General features: G+C 42.0%; 1 protein-coding gene and 1 long non-coding RNA gene across 2 annotated transcripts in view; one reads left to right on the forward strand and one right to left on the reverse strand.

The window, feature by feature from the left end:
* pard3ba (par-3 family cell polarity regulator beta a) overlaps positions 1-27,761 on the forward strand; it is a 261,589-nt gene that overhangs the window by 90,543 nt on the left and 143,285 nt on the right. The window contains 5 exon segments of the mRNA XM_051942372.1: positions 6,871-7,056; positions 13,596-13,766; positions 15,906-15,989; positions 24,465-24,585; positions 25,907-26,054. Of these exon segments, the coding sequence (XP_051798332.1) occupies positions 6,871-7,056; positions 13,596-13,766; positions 15,906-15,989; positions 24,465-24,585; positions 25,907-26,054 (710 nt within the window).
* On the reverse strand, positions 3,612-6,861 carry LOC127531930 (uncharacterized). Its single transcript, XR_007939145.1, has 2 exons — positions 6,307-6,861; positions 3,612-6,206 (listed from the first exon to the last, which is right to left on the reverse strand). It is a non-coding gene; the product is annotated as an uncharacterized LOC127531930 (long non-coding RNA).

A 27,761-nucleotide genomic window follows, 5' to 3' on the forward strand; every position in this document is an offset into this window, starting at 1 on the left:
AAACTTGATGGTGTACAGTCTTGCCCTCGTTGACCGTGGTAACAGGGAGGTCAGAGGTCAGCTCAGCAGCTTTCCAGCAGCTCTGACGCTGCTCAGAGTTTTGCCAAAGGACACTTCAGCAGAGCAGCTTTTTCTGACACAGCAGCTTGAACCCAGGCCATCTGACTGAAACAACAGTTTTGCTGCGACACTCAAATAGTCTTTTCCCCTCCCTCGCACATTCAGAGTCGACTTTCAGAGGAACTCGCTGAACCGCTGATTGATTACTTTCAATGGAGGCGGTATTGATGTTTCGCGAGCTTCGCGTCGTTCTGTGAAAGCGTTCGGCAGCGCTGGGAGGCTACGCTGGTCTCTTTCAGTCCGATGAATAACAATAAAAGCCTGCAAATTTGCCTCGTTATTAAGATACAAAAAGACAGCGATTTTCTAGCCCATCTCCTGTACTCGCGCGCACTCTCTAAGTAATTAAAAAGTGATAACTTCTAATCACAGTTTCATTCCTGTCAGCACGTTCTGCATCTCCTCCGCTCGGCGCTGTCGTTATTTCACGGGGCCTCGTTTTGTTTCAGGGTGGAGATTAGAGAGCAGCTTTGTGGTGTTTTTTTGTTGTTTTTTTGTGGGTGTGATATATGTGTGTGATTGAAAGTGTGAGCAGTGGTGTTATTAGTTTGCCAGAGACAGGATGGAGGGGTCACGCTGCACATGGTTGACCCGCTGCTGCCAGCAAACCCAGGCCAGCTCACAGGAAAGAGAGGTTCTGAGGCAGAGAATAACTTCACTGTGGTGCTGTTGTCTCTTTCTTCAGCTTCTTATTTGTCTGCCAATAGCTCTCATCGTTTTTTTCTCTTTCTGTCAGTTTGCCTTCCAGCTCGTCTTCTTTTTTTATTTTTTTCTACTACAATATCCTCCCTCCCAGCCCGCACCAGAATTATCCCTCAATCAGTCATTTTATTTTCCTTTCTCCTCATTGTGAGGTAAAGGTGTAAAGCGGCGACGAGGCAGACATTAAGGCGATTAATTGGCAGCTCCGTCGTCGCCGTCGAGCGCGGCGAGATCTCATCTTAATTGAATGTCGCTCTCACCGCTAATCCCCCCCGCTTTGAAACCCCCCATTTAGAAATCCTCAGCGACAAAAGGCTGTGTGTGTAATCGCTGTGTATCGCCCCCCTCCCTGCTCCTCGCCACCCACCCCGGGGTAAGAAAAAGCTTCTTTTTGTCTCCTCATTTGGGTGTTGAAGAGGGTGGTCTCTCTCCTGGCTAAAAGCTTGTTAAAGAGCCATTTCTGGGGGCTAACGGTGGCGGGAGGAGGGGGTCACCGAGTGGAGCCAAGGGGTCCCAGTCAGCCCGAGGACGCAATTCGCCCCCGAGGAAAGGGCATTAGTGGGGATATTGGAGATGGTGAGAGTGAGTCTGCATTGAGACCACCACTGAGATGAGTAAATAGATGTAAATCTGCAGTGAGATACAATAAATAAACATGCGGCTTCTCATTTAAATAGCTTCCCGGCATCGTGGTTTTTCCAAATCCTTCAGAGCCTGCTGCGCTCTGATACAGTCACCTTCACCTTGTGTGTTATTGCAGCTCCGTCACAGAGGTATTTAAAACCTCCCAGGTTGCCACCTGAGTCTTCTCAAGTGTCTCTGAAGCAGGAAGTAGCAGATTGTCTTTGTAATGCGTCTGGTTTTGAGTAACAGCACTCTGAAATGCCTTGTTGATAAAAATAAGCCTTGACTGAAAAACCTCAAATTATACTGAAGTAGAAAATAGATTCTGTGACTTTTGAAGGACGGTTTCTTGCTTGATTTATCTCCTTATCACCACATCCTGGAGCTGAATGTCAACCTTCGCCACCTGAAAGATCATTATCAGTAAAGCCTGTATCAGGTTTTTGCAGGTAGATATGTATCTGCATGCATGTTGAATGCAAAAGAAACGGCAGAAATTAATATTTTATTTGCAGCATTTTAGGGCTCTCTTGAAGCTTAGAACAAGGAGACTGGTATATCCTCGCATCTCAGGAGTTTAGATGTGATTGCAGTCAGATTATACAGGATGCTATGAGAAAATGACCCTTTTCTGACTTGATTTATTACCTCAGTAAACATTTCCGTAATGGATTCATGGTCTCAATCACTAGTTTCAAGCCTTTTTGAGTAAGTTGTGGTGTTTATTTGTGAATTAATCTTATCATTTACAGTGAAACAGATTATGAAATAGGACTGGACGATATGGCCAAAAAATAAAATGTCCATTATTTATTTATTTTTTTAAAGTCATCTTGGACGATTACGATTTTAATCAATTTTTGTTGTTTCTTTGCGGTCTGTTTGCTATGGCTAGTGCTAGCCGTGCTGCCCTCCCGTAGCTGCCAGCACTCTTCCCATTCTTTAGGATGCCTCTGCCGGAGGTGCTGAAAGAGGTTAGTTGTGCTGCTACTCTTCATTTTCACAGTACTTTTGCAAACCTTGCACATGACTGTAGTTTGCTCTGTGTCAGTCTTGTCAAAGCCGAACCACTTCCATATAATCGATGTAACATGAGGCCCTTTTCTCGCGACCAACTCTTCGTCTGCTGTTCTGTCCGCCATGACGGGGGTGTGAGTGTTTTGGCGGAAGGAGATGAGAGGTGGAAGCAAACGCCAGTGCACAAGTCATGAAAGGCAGAAGAAGAATCTGTATTGTTATATATTTAAGCTCGACTCGATTTTACGATTTGGCAAATTTTCAAATCGTCAGGTTTAAAAAGGCGAATTAATCGAATTAATTCGATTTATCACCCAGCCCTACTATGAAACAGTGTAGGTAGTGTCTACAGATACGGACCCGTACCCGTAGCCTGTGGGCTATGGATACGGCACTTTCCATTTGCCAGACAGATACGGACCCGTACGCGAGTCTCGCGAGTCAAGAAGCTGCTAACCATTGCAAACTGTTAAAAGGTAAGCAAAGGTTAGGGTTAGTGTTAGGGTCAGGTTTAGGGTCCGTACCTGGAGTACTGATGCTACGGGTCCGTACCGCTAGCGTCTACCGGGAGTCACGTGACCAGATCTCGCGTATCTGATTGGCAAATGGCAAGTGCCATATCCGTAGTCCACAGGCTACGGGTACGGGTCCGTACCTCTAGCAACAACCAACAGTGTAAGATTCAGAGTGGGGCTGCCTTGTGTCAGTGCTTTGAGTCAGATCCACCCCTCACTTCCCAAAGCAAATTCAAGGCAAACCATTGGCTGACAATGTGCTCACCAGTCTTTTATATACAGTCTGTGAGAAACTAATGGCGGATTGTGAGAACTCTGCTCATTCTTTGGTTTAGGTTGTAGATTTACTCAAGTGTTTGACCCTCAATGTGCAGAGCGATTTGTTTGACACCGGAAAACTAAAGGAGGAAAGTTTCTTTGCGCTCCCCCTGAATCTCAGTTTAACAAAGTGTTCATACAAGTTAGATTTAGTGACAGGTGTGATGTGGAAACTAGAAATCTCCAGTGTACATACGCTCAGATCAGACTCTCAGTGAAGTAGGAGACATCTTGTTCCCAGCAGGGAGGAGGAGGAGATGTAATGTGATTGAACTGGTGTAGAAAAAGAAAAGATATTACTCTGGAGAGGATCTCTAAAATTTTCTGATTTCAAGTTTAATATTGGTGGTAAAATAAAATGGAAACTAGACTCTGTGACCTTTGATACATCAGCTTTCCACATGAAAGGCCCGGCCTGAACAGAGGACAGTCCGGTTCATGGTCGGTGAATCTGCAGCTGCTCCTCGGATGTGTTCAATTATTTACTTGTTTATTCAGAAAAAAGGGCGTCAAAGTGGCATTATGTTGTTGAAGTTACCACCAAACCACTTATAAACCAACCAGAATTCACATTTCAGGGTCAGCTTTAATAGCAGAGAGACCAGTAGTGTTGGAACATTTGAAAAAGTCGACTCAAAAAGAATCAGAACTAAAGTAAAATCAGGTAAGACTCTCTAATAGAAGTGTGTTTTTAAAAGAGACTTGGTGACTCAGACGACCTGATTTCCTCAGGCAGATTGTTCCAGAGCCTCGGGGCTCTGACTGCAAAAGCTCTGTCCTTTTCAGTTTGCACAAAAAACCCTCTGCTCCAAGGTCTGCACTGGTGTGTACCATACTAAGAGGTATGGTAGCTCTGCTCAAACACACCTGGAGGCAAATTTAAGGAGAATGAAACACAAGTGATGTCTGTGAACCCGTGCAGTCCTCTTAATTGTTGCTTTTTCATATCATGACGGTGGAAAGGATGAGTCCATTTTCATTTCGGTTCTGTTTGTGGTTTGGCATCCCAAACTTTGGCGACATAAACAACACTGTGATGTTGTTTGCATCTGTGAAATACCACAAATTAACTCAAACACATCATGCTCCAACCTTTTTGCTGCTCGATGCAAAAAGAAAACTCGCTTTGTTTGTAGTCTGAGTAGCCTGTCTGATAGTGCATTATTAAGTCCAATTTAAGCGTTCTTGGACAGTGGTTCTTGACTTTATTTTTGAAAAAACTTAGTTTGTTTACATGCGCTGCAGAAATGATGCAATTCAACACAACGGTTCTCTGTCGGAAGCGTCTTGCCACGAGATGAGGAAACACAACTCACTTGTCTGATCATTTAAATCTAGATCTGAATGACATCCAAAGCAAAAGAGTTACTGGACTTGTCATGTCAAGAAAGACTTGATACCCATTAATACAGATACCAAAGAGGGCTTTAAACACAAGATACAATTACTTGACAAGTTGTTTGTGGCACCGTCACACCGACACTACTGTTCAAAAGTTTAGGGTCACTTAGAAATGTTCTTTTTTTTTATTTTTTAAAGAAAAGCAGTTTTTTTTACAATGAAGATAACATTAACTGAATCAGAAACACAGTCTAGACATTGTTAATGTGGTAAATGACTATTCTAGGTGGAAATGTAGGGGTACAGAGGAACATTTCCAGCAACCATCACTCCTGTGTTCTCATGCTACATTGTGTTAGCTCGTGGCGGGTTTGGTTTTCGTGAAGGAGTCGCTCTTGTATGTCGTCACTTCCTGTCCAATCGATGGCCTGCATTCTGTAGACGTCACATTATCGGCTCGACTCAGCTCGCTTGGAAACCCGGCAGAGTAGGTACTGAAATAGTAGCTGGTACCAGGTCCTACATCCGAATAAAAAAAGCTTGCAAACCAAGCAGAGTAGGTGCTAGAAAAGTGCCATAATATTTTGTAGTCCTGCTAATCCCGAATCTTCTGGGGGATTGCAAATCTAAATTCCTGTCTTCATGATGCGTCTTCAGAATCTTCTTTACTGATATTTCTCATACAAAGACTGAAGGTACTAAGGGTATTTCTGCTCATGTCTGTTGAAATCCAAAATGAAAGCAGTGACTAAATGAACAATATGCTAAAGCACCTCAGGACTGTGTTCACGCTTCACACCGACGACCTTCCAGGTTTCTTTACCGCTGCTGGGTCGAGAGCTCTGACTCACACTTCGGAGCCGAGTATCCCTCTTTTACCTGGAGGCTTTAACGGGCTGTTGTTTTAATTAAGCTCCCAGACGAAGCAGCGCTGGCAGAGGGGAGACAGAATTTAGATGCTGGAGGATCACACCGAGTTTGAGGGTCGGGGATTTTAACAGAATTAAACTGGAGGACATGTTTGACTCCCACATGAGAGAGGAAATGTGAACATGGATTCCTGATTGTGTCAGGGGCGAGGTGCCTGATGTAAGGCTCCTGCAATCCTGGTGTGGGCACTCACATCTTTAAAGCTGCGACACCCGCCGTGGTTGCTTTAATGTATATGCATATTCCTGCGAAAAATTTTTGGAGTTCAAGAGGCTTTGTGGTATTCTTTGAACTCGGTGAACCTCTGAGATACGTTCTGTCTCAACCAGGAAGAATAAAAGAGATGAGTGAACACATGCAACCCCTCTTAACCTCCTCTCAGAGGAAAATAAGGACTCGGGGAATGAAGTGGCGTCGAGGCGCCTCCCCATCCGCAAGACCCTCTTTTCCCTGGGTGACTGAACCTGGCATCTTTTTTTTGCCTCCTCTCCATTTTGCCGTTCTCTAATGACAGACATTTTCCTTTTTCCTCTTTTGTTGCCTCTCTCTCCCCCGTCTCGTTTTTTGCTGCTGTTGCCACCGCCTTGGTCATTTTCTCCACATCAAACAGCGAAAGTGGGGCAAAAGATGTCCAGAAACCTGCAGGTGGAGAAGTATACAGTGAGATTGAGAGATTAGGATGAAATGTAAAGAGCGAGGAGGGGAGTGTGAATGAGAGAAGAAGAAGAAGTGGGTATACCTCAGGGATGGGTTATTACTTTTAAATGCTCCTCTGCGCCGCCGTCCTCTCCCCTCCTCCCATTCTTTCCTCCCCCATCCTCCCCCCACTGTGCTCCAGGAGGAGGTATGAAAAGGTTATTATGTTTCCTTTAGAAATGGCTCGCTCTCCGTCTGCGCCTTTCATCTCCAAATGGAATAACCTCTCTACGGTAGCTTTCTTCTTTTCCCCTCTCTACACCTTCATTTCTCTTCCCGGCATACAACACATGCTCCCGTCTTCTCCTCTTCCTTTCTCTTCCACGTCTTTCTCTCTCCCTCCCCTGCAGCCGTCTTCCATCTGACTCTTTAATCCGTCTCTTTCTCACTCTTCTTTTTCTCTTGGTGTTGAGTATAATCAGTGCTCTGTAGGCACACACCTTATCAGTCGGTTCAGTTAGATATGGTGCTCCTACCTCAGTCACCAGCCGTCATACACAGCGGTTATTATGTAAAGTAGGCATTAGGTGTGTGTATCAACCGGCTTTTCCTGTCTAGAACTGTGGCTTTTTTACACAACATCTCCTCTCTTTATTCTCCTTTTCAGAAAGGTGAGGAGGTGAGCAGTCTGGTGTTGGAGGACGGAAGGGAGCAGCTGATGTACGAGATCCCCCTGAATGAAACGGGCTCGGCCGGCTTGGGGATCAGCCTGAAGGGGAACAAGTCCAGAGAGACCGGAGAGGACCTGGGGATCTTCATCAAGTCCATCATACATGGAGGGGCCGCTTACAAGGTATGGAGTCGACGTCCGCCCTGCAGCCTTTAATGTGGGGCTTCAGATAATCCCAAAATGATGCACGGCACCTTCTCTGAACGTTAAAAAGCACTGACAGTGGATGGAAATAATAGTGATCATGTCATTATGTTGCTCTGTTCTGCTGGCAAACCTTGGGTCCTGGCATTTATGTGGATCTTACTTGGACACGTAGCAAGCACTCCAGTCAATAAAGCGTGAACCCGGCCTCAGAATTCACAGGATCCTCTGGAATAAGCCCAATCCACAGAAGCCCCCTGCCAAAAACCCAAAGAACCCAAAGGATCCACTGCCAGCATCTCCATGACCGACACCACCAGAGGTCCTGTGTCCATGCACCGACACTGTAGAGCAGTTTTAAGGAACTATGGGGATGACACAAGATTAGGAGAGTGGTTTAGGCAATATTGTTGTAAGGTAATAATCGGAGAATGTCTCAGTCATGTCAAATCAAAATCAAGGCAAGTTTATTCAACCTGAATTGACGAAAGTAGTGGACAGGCAACAACAAAAATATGCGCAAAAAGCAACAGAAAACAGGCTAGAAATCATGTAAAATCCATTATAATACTATAAAAAGCAACACAAAACAGGTTGTCACAGTATATTAAGACCACTAAGAGCGACCAAAAGGCACTGCAACTTCAACTATTAATGAACTACTTCTCAACATCTTTCTTCAAAGTGTCACCGGAGAAGTAGCATTTGATTGAAAGAAGAAGTCTGCTCCATTGCAAAGGCTGTTCTGAGGTTCTAAGAGGCCTCGAGGTAGCAGGTTCTGATGTGCCAAGGTGCCAATTTGTGCATGGATTATAAAGACAAAGCACTACCATTCAAAAGTTTGGAGTCACCCAAACAATTTCCTGCGCTGACATAACTGCACAAGGGTTTTCTAATCATCAATTAGCCAATTAGCTAACACAATGTAGCATTAGAACACAGGAGTGATGGTTGCTGGAAATGTTCCTCTGTACCCCTATGGAGATATTCCATTAAACATTTGCAGCTAGAACAGTCATTTACCACATTAACAGTGTTTCGACTGTGTTTCTGATTCATTTAATGCTGTCTGCATTGAAACAAACTGCTTTTCTTTCAAAATAAGGGCATGTCTAAATTAGCCCAGACTTTTGAACAGTAGTGCGGGCCTGTATAACATTAAAATCAACTCTGGATTTAACAGGTAGACTGTGCAGGCATGCTAAATCACTGCTAATTCAAATGTCAAGGATCACTCTCTCTAAACATTTAAACCTATACAGCCAGAATAGTTGAAAACAGTTGCATCGTGATGAAGACGGAGATGGATGGAGAATAAAAGTGTTGCGGGGTTTTGAAAAAATAGTGCGTAAACCGTCTAATTTCTGTATTTTACGCTATTCATTAGGCTTTTACCATCACAGAAACCTACTGGTGCTTTAAAAACACATTAAATCTGAAAAATATGAGGGACATTTTGAGCTGCACATTACTTTTCTTTACCTTACAAGCGCTCTTTGAATCATTATTTCCTCCAGAGGCACCATTTTCTCTTCCCTTTTTGATCTTTTTTGTTTTCTTACTACTATTTGTTGACACTCTTTCCCTTCCTCTCTGATGCCCTCCTCTGTCGCTTCCTCTCATCTCCCCTGTGTCATTTCCCGTCTTTCTTGGAGGCCACAACGCCTCCCCGTTGGTTTCCCTTCACCTCTGACACCGGTTGACCCCGAGCGGCCTCGTCACGTCAGCCCCGCGGCCGTCTTATCTACGTATATCACTCACTTCAACTTGTGAGTGCATCAGGAAAAAGACGCATCCCCATTTCAGCGCTTTGGAGATTGCTCCACTTGGCCTCGATATCTGCTGCCTTCCCCTTCCTCGCGTGTCCTCGCTGCTCCCAGATCTGCTCCGCCAGACGAGGAGGCGCAGAGACGAGTGTGTCGCTGCAGATAAACGGCCGGCCTGGGATCAGAAAGGCCAGACGTCGGCTCCCAAAAGCGCCTTCAGAAGTAGTTTTCCGACAGCTGCAAATGCGGATAGCGCTGCGACAGAGTGGCCTAGTAAGACCTCTGACTGACTGCAGAACAGGTCTCTGGGACAAGATACACTGGAAAACATGCCCCTCTCAAAACAAGAAAAAAAACTTATCTCAAAGAACTTTTACCTTGAAATAAGTGAAAAAATCTGCCAATAGAAGAAGTGAAAAATGGCTTGGTGAGATTTAGAATATTGAGATCTTAAAATTAGCTGGAAAACTTATGTCTTCACCCTCCTGTTGTCCTAATTTACGGCACCAAAAAATATTGTTACCACGTCTGAAAATAATCTAAAAATGCAGCAAAAAAAATCCCCAAATTTATAAAAAAAATTTGCTATCTTAAGGAAGAAAATTCCTTCAAAGTTTTCCCAAAGTTGTATTTTTTTTAAAAAATCCCCAAATTTGGCAAATAAATGAAAATAAAATAATTAAAAAAATTAAAAAATCTAAAAATTGTAAATATTTTCAAAAAATTAAAAAGAAATCCTTCAAAAAAACAAAAAAATAACTAAAGTGATTCCATATATATCAGTAAAAGTTCTAATATTTTCTTTAAGAACATTCGGGAAAAAAATCAACCAAAATCCAGTAAATTTCACAGAATTTTGGTTGATTTTTTTTTCCCTCTGAATGTTCTTAAAGAAACATTTATTAAAAATTTCTTTTTACCAAAAAATGTTCAAAATGTGGAAGCTTCACTGTGAAAATGTGTATTTTTTCCACATTTTTAAACTTTACAACGGATCAATTTGACCCTCAGGGCCACACGGGGGTTGAAACAAGATAATCTCAAGATTGTTTGACTTAAGATATTTAAGATGCGTTGTCTTAAAACAAGTCCCTCCAGCTTGCTGAAATGTCACTTGTTAAGTGAATTTATCTTAAATCAAGTGGGATGAGACATTTTGACTAAAAATAGGACAAACAGACTTGGTAAGATGTTGAGTTTTTGCAGTGTGGCGCATAAGAGGAAGAAAGACATGAAGGAGGGGAGACAGACAGACTGACAGCAGCGAGGGAGAGAGGAAGACGAAGGGAGGGAATCAGAAATGAGCGGTGTCGTACAATAGGAAGAGGCGGAATAAGAAGAGAAAATTGAAAAGTGGAGACACTCAGCAGGAAGACAGCACACAAAAGGCTGTGTGTGTGTGTGTGTGTGTGTGTGTGTGTGTGCGTGCGTGCGTGCGTGCGTGCGTGCGTGCGTGCGTGCGTGCGTGCGTGCGTGCGTGCGTGCGTGCGTGCGTGCGTGCGTGCGTGCGTGCGTGTGTGTGTCTCCTCCTCAATGTTGATGCATGCTAATGAAAAGCAACTAAGGGGCCTGATGAGACTCTGCAGCGCCAGGACTGTGCAGAGGAGGAAACCCGGCCGTCCCCAGAGTCTGACTGACACACACAGAATATCACACAGCAGGCAAAAAAGAGGGAGGAGATGAGGAAAAGTCACAGAGAGATCTAACCTATTTCCATTAAAGAGTTTTTGGGGGGCTGTCAGGCCCGGGGCCTCAATTATATGAAAAAAAAACTGACTTTATCCCTGATCCTGTCATGCAATCATTTCAAAGCGTGTGCTAAAAAAAAACAAATTAAAATTACATGTAGCGTGCTGCTGCTGCTTACATAGAGAATGAGGAAATTAAGAGGGAATATCACAGACGCCTGCTAGTTTTGGCATAAACATCCATTTTTGATGACATCCTTGGATTTGATGCAGATATAAACATCGTTCTGTGAGTGTGTGAGCTGCATGCCATCCCAGGATGGATTTGGGGTCAGCCCACATGGTGCCTTGTTAATGGGGGGGGGTCAGAGGTCAGAGCTGGTGTCAAACATGCGGCCAAAAGCAGCCCTCCAGAGGGTCCAATCCGACCCACGGGACAATTAAAAAAATTACAGAGAAGATATCAACTGCAAATTTTAAATTTATAAAACTATAAATTTAAAATCATTTCTCGATAATGACAAGCTGTTTTGATCATAAAGCAAAATACTAGAGTGTAAATTGTTCTTTTATTTTGTGTCTCATTTTTTGTAATTTTTTTATCTTTGTTTTGTTGTTTTTTGTCATTTTTTTGTGACTTGTCGTTTTGTTTCTCGTTTTTGTCATTTTGTTTCTTTTTTTTGTCATTTCTTGTCTTGTTTGTGTCTATTTTTTGTCACTTTGGAACTTTAACACATTTTTTTGTCTCTTTTTTGTTTTGTTTCATGTCATTTGTCTCATCTTTTCTCATTTTGTTTCTTGCTTTTGTCATTTTGTCTCTCATTTTTGTAATATTTTATCTTGTTCTTGTTGATTTTCGTCTTTTTTTCCTCTGACTTTTGTCGTTTTGATCATGAAGTAAAATATTACATCATTCAGTTCCAGACAGCTGTGACTAAATGTGTTCTTTTATAGACACTCTGTGATGTGTTAGTTGTAATGTGTAAATGATAAACTGAGGCTGAATGTTGTTGAAACTGAACTTATTTTTCTTCAGAAATGTGAACATTTTCAGAACGTACTTTTTTTGCGCTAAAACAAAGGAAAATTAGGAGTTGTGGTTATTTTTATTATAGATTATTATGCTGTGATTTAACTGCTCTGGCGCACTTGAGATCAAAATCGGCTAATTATGGACCCTGAACTGAAAGGAGATTGACACGCCTGTTTTAATGGGACGGTCACGACTCCACACACTCCAAGAGAGTCTTTAGTTCATCTCAAAGCGTCTTCTTTTTTGTTGCTTTACTCATTTGATCCCCCCAGTCTCTCTCTCCTCTCTGCTTTCCTTGCTCGTCCCCTCCCTCCCTTCCTCCCCCTCTTTCTCCCTCCAGGGCACTATTCTGTGTTGCCTCTCTACAAGAGGCTGCTATTTAAAACACTTAGAAGTGATTTAGTGCCCACGGAGGCTATTCCATTAGCTGCTCTATGTATTTATCATGGCTCTCCCGCTCTCAGTAGATTGCTAACTCTACAATTTTCTTCCCTTACCCTTTCGTCCATTTTCTACCCTGCTTTCTCTCTCTCTCTCTCAGACACATTTCACACACGTCCCAGTTTGTCTTCCTTTTCTTCTTGATTCTTTTAAAACAGGGGTGTCAAACTCATCTTATTCAGAGGCCACAATCAGCCCAGTTTGATCTCCAGTGGACCGGAGCAGTAAAATCACAGCATAATAACCTATAAATAACTAAATCTTTCCTTTGTTTTAGTGCAAAAAAGTGCGTTCTGAACATGTTCACATTTAAGGAATTATCTTTTTTACAAAACATCATGAACAACCTGAAATTTATGAAGAAAAACGAATTCAGTTTCAGCAACATTATGCCTCAGTTTATCATTTACACGTTACAAGTTCCAGTGTCAACAAAGAAACACAACATTTAGTCACAGCTATCTGGAGCTGAAGGATACTACTGTACTTTATGTTGAAACACACAAGGCAAAAATCAACATACACAAGACAAAATATTACAAAAATAAGACTCAAAATGACAAAAAAGACACACAAAACGACAAAAGCGAGAAACAGAATGACAAAAGATGAGACAAACGACATGAAACAAAACAATAAAGAGACAAAAAATTTGATAAAGCTACAAAGCGACACAAAAATGGACTCAAACAAGACAAAAAATGACAAAAAATAAACAAAATGACAAAAACGAGAAACTAAACGACAAAAAATGACAAAAAAAACAACAAAAACAAGAAAAATATTACAAAAAGGAGACTCAAAATGACAAAAAAGACACACAGAACGACAAAAGTGAAAAACAGAATGACAAAAGATGACACAAATGACGTGAAACAAAACAAAAGAGACAAAAAATTTGATAAAATTACAAAGCAACAAAAAATGGACTCAAGGCAAAAAATGACAAAAACTAAACAAAATGACAAAAACGAGAAACAAAACGACAAAAAATGACAAAACAACAACAAAAACAAGACAAAATATTACAAAAAGGAGACAGAAAATGGCAAAAGATGAGATAGACATGAAACAAAACAAAAAAGAGACAACAAATTTGATAAAATTACAAAGTGAAAAAAATGGACTCAAACAAGACAAAAAATGACAAAAACTAAACAAAATGACAAAAACGAGAAACAAAACGACAAAAAAATGAGAAAAAATGAGATGCAAAATGACAAAAGATGAGACAAACGACATGAAATATAACAAAAGAGACAAAAATGTGATAGCGATCAATCTTGCAATTAGTATCTTCTCTGTCATGTTTACTCTTTACTAAGTCGTCCTGCGGGCCAGATTGGACCCTCCGGAGGGCCGGTTTTGGCCCGTGGGCCACATGTTTGACACCCCTGTTGGTGTCCAGTCTTTTATGCCGACATCTGTACTCTGCTTTTATCCATCCGAGCATTTTAAGACACTTCATTGTGTATTATTCATCAGTACAAAAAGCTTAGAACTCCTGTCACTGTTCCTTCTCGCTTAGATGAAATCCAAATGAACGTAGAGCTGAAGATCCTCAAACCTCACCACATGTTCTTCCTGCAGGATGGCCGGCTGAGCGTCAACGACCAGCTGATAGCGGTGAACGGAGAGTCGCTGCTCGGACACTCCAACCACACCGCCATGGAGACGCTGAGGAGGTCCATGTCGTCGGAGGGAAACGCCAGAGGAACCATCCAGCTGGTGGTGCTCCGAATGCCCAGACAGGGCCAGCAGGTTTGTTACCCTGCTGAAAAACATGCCAGAAAGACAACGTTTTATTGTTTTATGATGCTTTCAGCTCATCTGGCTTGCAAAAGATGCTCTCTCGCTCTTTAGAAAAGCAGAACGGAGGAACGTTTTTAGGCTACGAAGTGCTCAGGCTTCATTCTGGAGGTATTTGGAGGCTAAAGGCCAGGCAGGTTTCCATCAGTGGGCTGAACATCCGGGGTACATTACCTTCTCGGGTGATGACAAAGTGTGCAAAAAGGGCCCAGAGCATTTCCCTCTCACCTTTTGAAGTGGCAGCATCCTGTAGTTGTGCAAATATGTGAACTGATCAATATCGTGATGCACGAAACGGCTTTGTTTACATTTTCACCGGAGTTCTGACTTAAATTGTCGTGAGTCACACCACAGGAAAGGAAGTCCTACATAAGCCGAGGACCCTCTGAATATTTAAATATGTATATTTATAAATGTACATTTGTGCTGGGTTGTTTTTCCTTCCATGTTGTCATCATTTGAGGCTTGCAAAACAATCTCTCTAGTGCTTAAACAATAAGCAGCTGCCCTACATGTTAGCTTGGCCGTGTAGACTCACGCTTTCAGGGCTAAATCTTTTTACAAAACCCGGTTTAATTGATTGTAGACTGATACAGATGGTGCTCTTTTTTCCCCATGACAAACAAAGCCTTTCTCCAGCATTCAAAAAGCCCTCAGCTCAGCGGAGTCTCTGCCGCTCACATTATAAACACACGTGGATAAAAATATTGAAAATAACGGCTCCCTTTGTGACAGTGACTGTCATGCTGGATGAGCTGTTTGGGTGTTACGTCTGCAAAAGCGAAATTCTCTGTCAGTTTTCTTTGCATAAAACTACAGCGGATGTGGACTGAGTTGACGCTTGAACAAGAAGAAGCAGGTAGCAGCTCAGTTTCCTATCTGGAGTCCTTTGATAAGACATGAGGCTGTTAATTGGCACAACAATGGATGCTGGAGAGGATGAAAAGAGTCTGCACTGCAAAGAATGCCACTCTGAAAACGAGAAAAGGAACTTTTACCTTGAAATAAGTCAAAAAAAATCTGCCAATAGAACAAGTGAAAAATGGCTTGGTGAGATTTCTTGAAATAAGTAATAAATAATTATATGATATTTAGAATATTGAGATCTTAAAATTTGCTAGGACAACTTATTTTTTATGAATGTTCTTCAGAAATACTTGTAAAATCTCCTTTTTAACACCAAAAAATGTTGAAAATGTGAATGTCAGAAGTTTCATTGTGAAATATATCCCCCCCCCCCCCCGTCAAAAGTTTTAGGACACTTTCTCATTCAAATAAAGTAGAACCTGTCCTAAAACTTTTGACAGGGGGTGTATCTACCACATTTGGTACACATATGCAGCACATCAGGCTGAACAAAAAAGTCAGTGACAGCCACATTCCAAAGCCAACAGGAAGTGAGCTATTTTGTGTTGAATGTCAGATTTTGCCCATTTTTCATGTTTTTCTAGAGCCAACTCCTCCTAGGGGGAAACTCCAATTCACCTCAAATTGGGCCAGTACATACAGGAGGCCTTAATGATCCAAAGTTATTCAAATCTTTCTCCAAAGTCAAAGGGCGTGTCTGTGGCGGCCTCTGGAAGTTTGATCCTTCACCATGAAATTTCAAATGCTGTGTAAATGCCCTGAACATGCTCCAATCTGCCTGAAACTTTACATGTATGATCAGAGTCCTGCCCTGAGCACATCCATATGACGAAATACACCCCCTGTCAAAAGTTGTAGGACAGGTTCTACTTTATGTGAATGAGACAGTGTCCTAAAACTTTTGACAGGGGGGGTATATATTTTTCCCACATTTTCAAACTTTAAAACAGGTCAATGTTGACCCGCAGGACGACACGAGGGTTAAACTTATTTTGAGTTTTCTTGTAAAATTCAACTCAAAGCAAGATAATTTCAAGATTGTTTGATTTAAGATATTTAAGATGCATCGTCTTAAATCAAGTCCCTCCATTTTGCTGAAATGTCACTTGTTAAGAGAATTGATCTTAAATTGAGTGGGATGAGACATTTTGACTAAAAGTAAGACAAACACGCTTGGTAAGATGTTGAGTTTTTGTAGTGAAGTTTGTTTTTTTCCCCCCACAGATGCGGAGTGCCAGCCCTTTACCGAGCACAAACGTCTCCGCCGCCCATCAGCCCAACATCCCAGCGGGCTCCAGAAGCAATCAGGTACGAGTCAGTGACGCCGGCCGCCTTCCACAGCCGCCTCACCGCTCCTCCTCCCTCCTCCCCACGCTGAGGAGGCGAGCGTCCGAGCCGCTGCCTCACGGCCACAGGCAGACGCACACCAGATACACCTACGGGTTCAGACAAACCGACAAACGTAGCGGCTACACATTCGGCTTCACACAAAGGGATAGCGACCACGAAGGGGAGCAAAGGCCGACGACGACGAGGTACAAGTTTGGGTTTGTCTCCAACAGCCAGACGACGAGCAGCTTAAACGCCCCCGCAGAGGCGAATTTAAACACTCGCAGCCAAACACTCGCAGACATACAAAGCCACGCCAGGCTCGACAACACGCTCACCTACACCGTAGTCGACTCTGAGGGAAACACGCAACATTTCGCACACAAGGTCGGACACGCTCGCAGCCGCTCGCACGACGTCCTCCTCAGACGAGAGAGCAATCAGTGCAACGCTTACACCGAAAACATCAGAGCGATGGCGGGGCAGATGTACGGAGAACCGCCCTCGCACAGCAGGATAGCTGCTCGCAACAGAAACAGGTCCGCTGACAGATACGTAGACGCACACTCACACAACTACGTACACAACAGGGCGCTCACGAGCCAACACTATGGCCTCTGAGTGTGGAAGGGAAAGTGATATTTTGGTGACAAATTAACCCTCCTGTTGACCTCATTTACGGGCACCGAAAAATATTGTTTCCTTGTCTGAAAAAAATCCAAAAATTCAGCAAAAAAATTCCCCAAACTGCTGAAAATTTGCAAAACCTTCATGAATAAAATTCCAATAATTCCTTAAAAGTTTCCCTTAAAAATTTTTTTTAAAATTTGGCAAGAAAATTATTGTAAATATTTTCAGAAAATGAGTAAAAATCTTCCTGAAAATATCTGAAGTGATTCCATATATATCAGTAAAACTTCTAATATTTTCTTTAGGAACATTCACATAAAAATTTTGTAAAAATCCAATGAATTTCGCTGGATTTTGGTTAATTTTTTTGTGAATGTTCTTAAAAAGCATCTTTAACATTTCTTTTTGTTCATCAAAAAATGTTCAAAGATGTCCCAAAATGTTGAAAATGTGGACAAAAGAAGTTTCACTGTGGAAATATCTATATTTTCCCACATTTTCAAACTTTAAAACGAGTCAGTTTTGACCCGCAGGACGACACGAGGGTTACGAAAACAAACCCAGGAATAAAATGCACAACATCAACGTTCTCTCTGCACTTTTGATGGAATGAACTTATTGAGAAAATGTCGCTTTTCCCTCTTCTAACGGTGCGTTTTTAGTGAGCGATGACGTGGGAGCGTATTAATCTGTCTAAAAGCTTTCCCTTTGCCAACACCACTAACTGTCACGCCATTAACGTTGAGCTCCCGTTTTAAAAAATGACTCATAACTCGGTGCGGTACTGAATTCATCACCGCGTACCTCTTTTTCTTTCTGTCATGTTGCTTTAATTCACTAAAATTAGCTGTTTTTTTTTTTTCTTTTCAAACTGCTGCAGACTGTAAAGGCCTGTTTTGTCTGTTTGTGTGAAGTTTGGTGTTTTCTACTTGATTTCCACCTTTTTTTTTTCAACAGAATGTACTCTAGCTTTCCTGTCTCACCTGCCTGTCTCTCCTCTGCTGAATAAAGCTAATCTGAAGCCTCCTGCATGCCTGTCTGCCTGTTTTTCTGTTGGGTTTTCAGCAGCTTCCTCCTCCTTCGCTTCACTCTGTTCATTAAACGGTGTTTGCTTCCCTCTTCCCCCTGTTTTGGCCTCGGTGTCTCTTTTCTTTTCTGCCTTGTCTTTAGTTCTTGTTCCAAAGAGAAACAACGTAGAATCCCCTCAAAAAAAAAAAAGCATTACGACACACAACCATTCAAAAATCTGGGGTCACTCAGACAGTTGGGTTTTGCAGGGTTGACAATATCTAGGCTGTATTTCTGATCAATTTAATGTTATCGTCATTGACAAATAACTGCTCTTCTTTCAAAAATAAGGCCATCTAAGTGACCCCAAACTTTTGTTGGTATAACCCACGATTTTGACTTTTAACCCAAGAATACCAAGAATTGTACATCATTGCAGACACACTTGCAGTCCTACAGGGAATAATAAACACATTTCAAGAATATCTAATTAAAACTACCACAAAATAGTCATGAGTGTCCATGAATGTTGTGAAGCACAAACACAGGAAGTGATAAATGTGTCAGCATTCACCTGTTTTTGACTTTTCTCTTTAATATTGAAGCGTGAAGGTAGACTCTTAACGCGAACACCTTAAATGTGAAATCTGCAATTCTGAAGAAAAACTGTTAATATTTACTTTTTATATTAATACAGCACATTTTAGCAGATTTACAAATGCAGGTTACACTCTTTTGTGTCACTAGATGGTGAAAATTCACTCGAGAAAAACCCCAAATGTCAACTCTGGAGCAGCGGTTCCCAAAGTGGAGTTCGGTGGATGGCTTTCATCAATCAAATAAGTTTAGAAAAGATCAAAAATAACATATTTCGGGTATTTTTGTTAAATGGGATGACCCATTAGCTGAGTGATTCGGGCGCATACAACACAGGAGCTAAAATCCCAGCCAGTCGGACCGTTTGCTCCGTGTCATTCTCCAGCTCTCACTTTCCCATATTTCCTCCATAAAGGCAAAAAAGGCCAAAGCAAATATAGAAAAAACACGGCGCCTGCTACTCCTACACACTGTATGTTTACTCAGTGCTTCACTTCATACATGGAAATCACTTTGACTGATGCATTCTGCTTCCAGCCCACATTAAACCGCTATAAAATAATATTATGCTTGCCGAGCTGCTGCGTCTATTAGTGAGCATGAGCAGCTGTGTGAAAAGTTCAAGAACCCCAGCAATAGAGAAAAATAAATGTATTAAAAGCTGCACATTATGGATTATAAATGTCTTGCTGGCCTAAGTTTATTCATGTCGCCAAAGTCAATAAACGCTCAGAATCCGATGTAATTACAACAGCAGCATATAAATACATATGACCACAAGCTTGGACAATAAATCTGCATCTAATTGAGGCATGTCAAGAGAGATTAAAGTGTTTTAAACTAAAAAATGGCATTAAATAAGGTGAATGAGGCAGCTTAACGTGTTTGTAGAGCCAGCTCCAGACAGTCTGAGGAGCTCAGGGCGTTTTTTTTATCACATGACCCCACGGTGTCACCAGACTGGATGAGGACTATGCAGATATACACTGAACTCTGAACTGTGTTTGATAGCGTTTATCCACTGGGATTAAAGCATATATGAGATGTAAATGCCTCAATGGGGCAGGTCAGCTCGGGAACGCTCCCATTTTAACTCCTTTCTCCACACATTGTCGCCGAGCATCTGCTGGGAAACGTCTAGTTAAGCATCACAGCTTAACGCGGCACAAAGACTGATCTAAAACACGACTTCATTTGTTCGCAGTGCTTGGTATCAGCAGAGTTGAAATTATTTTTCACATCCGGCAAATACTTCCTCATAGTCCTCTAAATGTCCGGTCCATGTTTGGTGTTAATGGGAAGCGAACAACCGTGATTCTCAAACGAATTTGAGGCGAGCATTTAAAAATGTGAATTTGACTGGTTTCCATTAACTGCTTGGGAGCCAATAGACAGGGCTGTGTTGTGTCATCAGAGGTGGTGATACATGTGGTGGTAATAAATTTAGTAGAAAAAGCTGAATGCAAAAGGAGTTGTTTGCCAACCACATACACCCCCTGTCAAAAGTTTTAGGACACTTTGTCATTCGAATAAATTAGAAAGTGTCCTAATACCTTTGACAGGTGGTGTACACGACCGTTCAAAAGACTGGGGTCAATGAAGATAACATCAAATGAATCATGAATCCAGTCTAGACATTGTTAATGTGGCAAATGACTAGACGAGAAACGAAACGGCAAAAACGAGAACTAAAATGACAAAAACGAGACACGAAATAACAAAAACTAGACATAAAATGACAAAAACGAGACACGAAATGACAAAAACGAGACACGAAATGACAAAAACGAGACACGAAATGGCAAAATGAGACAGAAAATGACAAAAACCAGACATAAAATGACAAAAACGAGACACAAAATGACAAAATGAGACAGAAAAATGACAAAAACTAGACAGGAAGCGACAAAACCGACACACAAAACGTGGAGTAGGTCATGTGACCCTTCTTCCTCCATTTTTCATTAATAAATTATTGTTTCCATCATAAATAGTGATGGAATTTGTAAAGACATAATCATCGTGAACATAAAAACATTATTTTTTTGTACTTTTTATAAAAACGTATGCAGTATCTATCCCATGGACTTCAAAAGTCCTGCTATATATTGACCCACATATTCATATTTAAAAGAAGCAACAAAAAACCACCCAGCTTTGTGTTGTTTTCCCCTTCCTGTCTTGCTCTCCATCCTGGGCAGGCTGGTAAGTAGGTGGGGTGGCTGACACAGTAGGCTAAGCCTCTCAGAAGCCCTTTGTATTCAGCTGTAGGTTAAGACTGGCTGCATAGATTGATCCCCCCACCACCCACACCCCCTGTTTACTTATTGTTGTGGGATTAAGATATCTGACTGGCTGTCTGCTTCAAAAAGCCTCGGGCAAACCGGAGGCCGAGGGAGGGATGGATGGATGGATGAATAGATGGAGGGATGATGCGATTTACGCGACACATGCGGAGGAACTGTCACAACTTGGCGTGCAAAATTCACATATATGAGCCCGGCGTGACTGACAGCTGTGATGTGCTGACATATTAAGACGTATGGTATCTACTAATGATACCCCAGAGACGGCGTGACATTGTGAATACACCCCGCCTCACGCTTTGATTTGAGGAAGCTACCGGAGCACCTTTCATTATTGGATGCTGAGTCTTTGGACTGTTTCGTGTGTAGGTGTGTGTTGCTTTTTGTCCTTCGCTTGTTTCATGTGTGTGTGTGTGACAGCTGTACCTCCCATCTCTTTGACCAGAAAAGGCTTCTTTCATCCTCCACCAGCACTGATTCCCATCAGCACCACTAGTGCCTATCTCCATCTGTGAGGTGGGGGTCCTTTGTAGTGCTGAATGGCTGTTCGATAATATGCCTGTCAGTGCTCTCAGGATTATCTTAATTACTGTGTTTTTGGTCGTGCACAAGAAGACAATCGCCCGTTTTTTTGCGGTTTCACACGGTTCAAATCAAACCGAATTTAAATATTTGCACACTTCTCAGCTGTTTTCATATTTATCCGTCGTTCATTTACATTAGGGAGGCGTCGATCTGTCCCTAATTCACTCACAAACTGCAAACATACAGCCACAGAGTCGGCCTCTAAACTGCCAAACGTTGAGTGATGTGTTGGCATGTTCGCAGCCGAGTCGGAGTCACAATGGATGACGACTTTCCTCCTCAATTATGATCAACTCGACTGCTTTGTGATGTTTTGTTGGTAATCCCGCCGCACATCTAGTCGAATCCGTTCATATCTCCTCAAAGCTGTGTTCCTGAATCCCCATCTGAGGTGAATCGCAACTCAGCGGCTGCAAGAAGTGATTGAAAGACGGCAAAATCAATGCAAAACCCGCTCGGTTTATGTCGGACTCAACTCCACACCTTTTTGATTTGATGCAGTTTGAAAAGGCTTTTATGTGTTTGACAGTTTGGTTTTGTCGTTTTGCTTGCTGGTGATAGAAAATAGTAGATGTGTGATTGCAGCCTGAATTCAAGAGCTGAACTACTTCTAAATCCCTGCTCAGATGGTGAACTGTCAAGAGACTTGTATCTTTTTAAATATGAGGTGTATTATTCAGTCCCTCTAGGATTTTGCAGGTTTTTTCCGAGATTGTTGCGACATAAAATGCCTGAATTCACAGCAGTTTTTGTAAAAAATTGTGATGTTTTGAATATATTTTTTGTGATGAAATTGCGAGACAGGGACAGTTGCTAAAAAGTTGCATTTCTTCAGCTTTAAGAACATGTTTCAACATTTTAATTGACAATATTTATTTCAAAATTAATTCTTTAACATGCTCCAACCCAATTATTTTAAAGAAATAAGAGTGGGCTTTATTTGCACCCTAAAATGCCTGAATTTGCAACAATTTTTCTAAAAATTTGCGATGTTTTAAGCAAATTTGTTGAGATGAAATTGCAAGAGACAGTTGGTAAAATATTTCATTTTTTTTCAAACCCTAAACACTGAAGTCATTTCGGTGACATACATGCATTATGTTTGCGCTGGGGGCTGCTATGATTGGTGGAACTCAAGGGAAGCTGGCCAAAACTGCAAACTAGACGAGCCCTCAATAGATGGTAGAACCACGCCCATGCATGATACTCTGTATCAATTTTGATCATCCTACGTATATCCCTTCCTACTTGATCTGCTGACCTCTAACTCCACAACTGAGCAGGGGACCTTAGACTGATCTTCAGTGCCAAGTTTGATTATCCTGACTTCAGCACTTGCAGAGATATCTGACCGGACATACACTCACACACATACATACTTACCCAGCCAGATACTGAATCGAATGCAGTAACCCCGCTGACGTACGTCAGGCGTGGTTAAAAAGTTGTGGTGATTGGACAAAATTGCAAGGTTGTGAAGAATTCATGGAGATTGTTGCCATCGCAACGTTGCAAATTCCTTGAAGGACTAATTATTACAGCACAAGAAAAGTCTTTTTGTCCTGTTTTTACCCGCTGATCATTATTTATCCCACATGAGATACTGTTTTAGTAGGATCTGACCGCTTCAATCTCAATGTTCACTCCAAGTGCGCCAAAACAACAACAACAAATAGTAGCTACTGGACATAACTGTACTTCTATGAGTGTGTAGAAAATCGCACAATGGAGGTTTGTTATGCTAGCCTTTCTGGTAACTGTTTTGTTGAAGATGGCGATGTCAGACAAGAGACTCCAAGCAGAAAAAATGATGCTGGTTTCCTCTCCATATTTTACCAGTCAGTGTTTGTTTTTTCTGAGTTTAGCCAGTTAGCGTCACTGAATTCCTACTGTGGAGTAGGCGCTTATTTCTTTTCCAAAAACAGCCCTGAAATAGGGTTTACAGTAGCACTTCCTGTGGTCGGAACACACACTAAGGTTTAGGCCACCCTAAAAGTTCCCCTAAGTTTCTGCAGTCAAGAAACAGATTATTTCTTCTTTTTATTTCAGAGAAGATAAACTCATAAATTCAGCAAAGTGCTTTGTAATTTGCTGTTGGTCACCTAAATTTGACTTCTCTTTGTGTGTCCGTAATTGGAATCGACACAAAAAAACTCTCCAGGAAATGGAGGTCAGCTCTCTGTGTGCTTTACTTTATGGTTGTAACTTTTATTATTCCGTTAAGGAGGAATGAGCAAGATTAAAAAACAGCCATTTGTCATTTTCCCTTGGTTCTTTACTTAAACCACTTTACAGGTGGGACACTGGTGATATACTGAATATATATTAAGTCTTGTAAGGTCCATGCCACCACAAATAGTAGTCATACCCTCAAAAATAGAGTTAGGTTGATAGCATTGAATGTACATAGAGACGGAAAACCCATCTTTCACATGAACCTTCAGGTTTCTTTAGCAATTGATGCACAACATGGGTCAAAAGCGACGCAAATCCAATGGAAAATGAGTATCTCCTGACCCACACTGCACATCAAAGGGTTAAGGGTTGTTCGTGATAAATAAAGGTCTTGAATCTTGTATCTTGAAAAGCAGTTTTGTCGTTCAGTATGGCAGCTCTGGCCATCACCATCTTGGCAGTGCCTGATTAGGCAATTCCACAAATGAACAGCGATGGCGAGTGTGAGTGGAGCTCAAAATGACCAGACCCTAAATTATTCTTAACTTTAACATAATTCTATTGAAATGGATGAGATATAGAAAAGGTCGCCCATCACACAGGAAAATAGCTATAGGGACTAGCATTGGTTTGTTTAATAGGCTGTAAGCGTGTTTATTTCTGCTGTAAAGTTGTGTGTTTTAACATGGGGATTGACGAGTCTGTGGAGTTGACCTCTAGTGGTCATTTCAGGAACTGCCGCTTACTAACTGACTTGGTGTTGGCTTCATTTCTCAGCCTTGGCAGTTCCTACTTGGTTATCCCTTTGATGTGCAACATGGGTCAAAAGTGACCCATATTCAATGGAATATGGGCATCTTTTGACCCATGTTGTGCATCAAAGGGTTACCGGGACATACTTAAATTAGCAGCTGCTGCTCGATATTTTCTGCCAGTATTTTGTACCAGAAATGACTTATATGTGGTTAAATATTTAAAAAAAAGACACTCGTCCAATCCATTTGGGTAATAAAAGAAGCTGCTTTAATCTTCTGCCATATGAGGAAGCATCATCAATATTTTAGCTCTGACTGGGCTTGGCGCATTTCCTTGCCTATGATCCGATGATTGCCACTTTCACAGTCTCTCTCTTGCTGTCCTGCTTTGTTCACAGGAGCCCTGGGGCCATGATGCGTACCAGAGACCTTCAGGACCCTCTAGACCTCCAAGCGCAGAGTCTCCTCTGAACGACGCAACGACGACCAACAGCTACGCATACAGCAGCTCTGGAAGCGGTGAGCGCGGAGCTACGTACACTTGGGCGAACTATTTGTCCATTCGAACTGTCAGATAGTCAACATTAGGCTCTGAGTGTTTGTGTACTCGCATTATCTGCAACTGAGTATGTACACACTGCATGTTTGTGAGCGTGTGCTTGTGTACATGTGTGTGTTTGCCATCGCTGCACAGTGCGACTCCCAGCGAGGGCTCCTGATGCTCCCAGTGTTTTTTAGGTCACTGTGGCAGCCACCCTGAGCGTCTCACAGCACCGCGTTCCAAAATCGTCACATCTTTCCCAAGCTCTGTCTTTGTATCTCTTTTCACTCTCACCCCCTGCATATTTATAGCAGGAGAAAGGGAAGTCATTAACTATGTTTTTCTGAAAGTGATGCTCGCTTTTCATGTGCAAAAGATCTGACCTTGGAATCATTACGCTGATGAAACGACTCCTAAGTGGGCCAGATTTGCATACAGGGTTTTGTGAAGCATGTGTGCTGTTGTGTTTTTAAAAACACACACACGCACACGCATGCACACAAGAAAGACTAACAAACTGTTTTAAATTCATTCTTTATCTCTCTCCTGTGTCTCCCCCACTCCCCTACCCCCTGGGATGCAGGGAGCTGGAGATTCTTTACTCACCGAGACTCTGTCAGCTCTCCATCACACTACAGTTAGTCATTTATTACCAGAAATAGAGGAGGAGGAGGAGGAGGAGGGGTTTCAACACAAAAGGGGTTTACAGTGGGGGAATGGTGCGCTCTCGGGGTTTACAGTTTATGGAAATGTTGCAGGCAGAGTTGCAAGGAAGTTACAGTGAGGCTTTTGTGTGGAAATGATTGTTTTTTTGTGTGTTTTTGTTGAGTGTGCATTATGTGTGGGCATGTGTAAATCTTTCTGAATGTCTGACCTTGCTGAGCTCTGTATTGACAGTATTGATCCTCGGCTGAAGGACACACAATCTTTCTTTGTGTCTGATGCCTGTAATTAAGTATCCGTGCAGTCGTGTCACAACTGATTAATAGAAACAGCGAATGATATTTAGGCCATTTCCAATTCCATGCGCCCTTTCTGCTTTTATTAAGATTTATTTCTGTCACGAGTAGATGTTGGAGTTAATTCAGGCAGCTTCTTGTTTGATGCTGCAGCAGGAAAAATCAAGGTAGAAGCTAAAAGCAAACGACGAAAACAAAACAAAAAAATAATTAAATGTGAAAACGTGTTAAATTTAACAAAAAAGTCAACACCTTTTTGTGTTCCAGGAGCTTTGATTTCATCCTGATAAACAAAATCTGTTGTTTTTGTTGTTGTATTTTATTGTTGTGTTCTTCTCAGCTCCGCATCCCGCTGCGGCCACCAATGGCGGCCACGGTCACTACGGCAACGACGACGAGGAGCCCGAGCAAGACTTCCCCCCGCCACCTTCCCCTGGAGCTGTGGAGGAAATGAACAGAGACTTGCCACTAACTCCTCCTCACCCCAGGTACCCCCCCATAACACACACAAACACATAATATGCAACATCTACACTATTAATCTACACACAGGGCTGCAGTTATTATACTCTCATGCTACTCATAATATGGTCCTCTGTGTTATGAGATAAAGAAGCGTCATTACACTAAATATTACAATGCATATGCATTATTTAGACTATGCAGGCTAATTGCAGCAGCTTATTTGCATTATACATAAGTAATTGTGGTGATAGTATAATAGAGTCAATTCTGTAGGAGTTGGACGGCTTAGAGGGAGCTGTGATACTTCTGTTGGTGTCCTGCTGTACAGTCTAAGTTTGTGTGAAACCAATTTTCCGACCAGCTTCTTTAGGATCATCTGTTTAGGAAATGTTCGGTGAGCACGGAGAAAACTGGTTTAAACTCACTGGATGACATAATTGCTTTGGGACAAAAATCTTGAGCCAAAATCATGTGAAATCCATGTGATGAAGATCTTTTTTTCATTTAATCCCTGAATCAATTGAGTCTTGGTTTTACTATATTGGTTTTGAGAACATTTTGTCCGAAGTGCTGTCAAGAAGTTCACATTCAGTGCCCGTAAAAAGCTGATGTAACTTGAGCTGCCATCTTTGTGCAGATCCACACTGCTCCCAGTGCTCCTGCCACTGCGATACATGCTGAAATTCCACTGTAGAAAATCAAAATGCCAGCACTACAACTTTAAATCCAATTTTAGTAGCGCTGGACCCGAATATCCCGAATATCCGCTCACTACGGCGGTGTCCGGATATTAATTTTGGTATCCAAATACTGTCTTTCCTCCGCCTTCGGCCCACATCGGCTCATCCCGTCGTGTGATCACATAAACACATGCACATATGTCTATGTGATCACCCTCTCGTCCCCCCAGACAAAAATAGGAATCTTCGGAGCTCTTCTCCTCCTTTGCGTCCAGGAGACCAGACGAATGGATCCAAATACTCAGGCGGGTCTCCTCCGGTATGGAAGACCAGACGAATGGATCCCAATATTTGGGCCGTCTCCGCCACATCACCCCCACCCCCCTGTCGGACGTTAGAGGGCGGAACGAATATTCGGATATTTGTCTTTAATAGGGCCCGAATATCCGGAGACCAGAAACCACTATTCGGGCCAGCCCTAAATTTGAAGAATTCGCGGAGAACAAATTGAATGGTTGCAAAGTGACGATTGTGTTGGTGGAGAGCATGCCAGACTATAACAGCCACAAAAGAAAGAATGGAATACCTTAAAGCTGTTTTTGGCACTACAGTACATCATAGCTATTAATGTAAGAACTGAAGAGATTTTGGTTATTATCAAGAAAACCATGGAAAATGTCTGGATATCAGCTCTTAAATTAAACTCTTATGAGCTATGTTGTTCGCATTATAGTTGTCCAAACAAATGCACCTTTAGTGGTACCAGGCATTGAAATTAACAAGAAATTGAAGAAAACAAGGGCAGCCTAATCATTTTTCCATGGCTGTAGGTATAACACATGTGGTCACATGTAGATCATGCAACAACGTGGAATCCTGACTTACGACTTGCATCTCTTGCTTGATTATGTTCAACAGGAGCTGAATCTGAACTTTTTCAGGGTACCTCATAGTAGTTTTGTCTGTTTTCATGCCAACTTTATTGAGTTTGTTTAATTTTGACACGATTCCACAGCGACCACTGTTACCTAAATCTGTTTAGAATGTTTT

The sequence above is a fragment of the Acanthochromis polyacanthus genome, chromosome 22 (assembly GCF_021347895.1).
Source record: "Acanthochromis polyacanthus isolate Apoly-LR-REF ecotype Palm Island chromosome 22, KAUST_Apoly_ChrSc, whole genome shotgun sequence".
Taxonomy (NCBI): domain Eukaryota; kingdom Metazoa; phylum Chordata; class Actinopteri; family Pomacentridae; genus Acanthochromis; species Acanthochromis polyacanthus.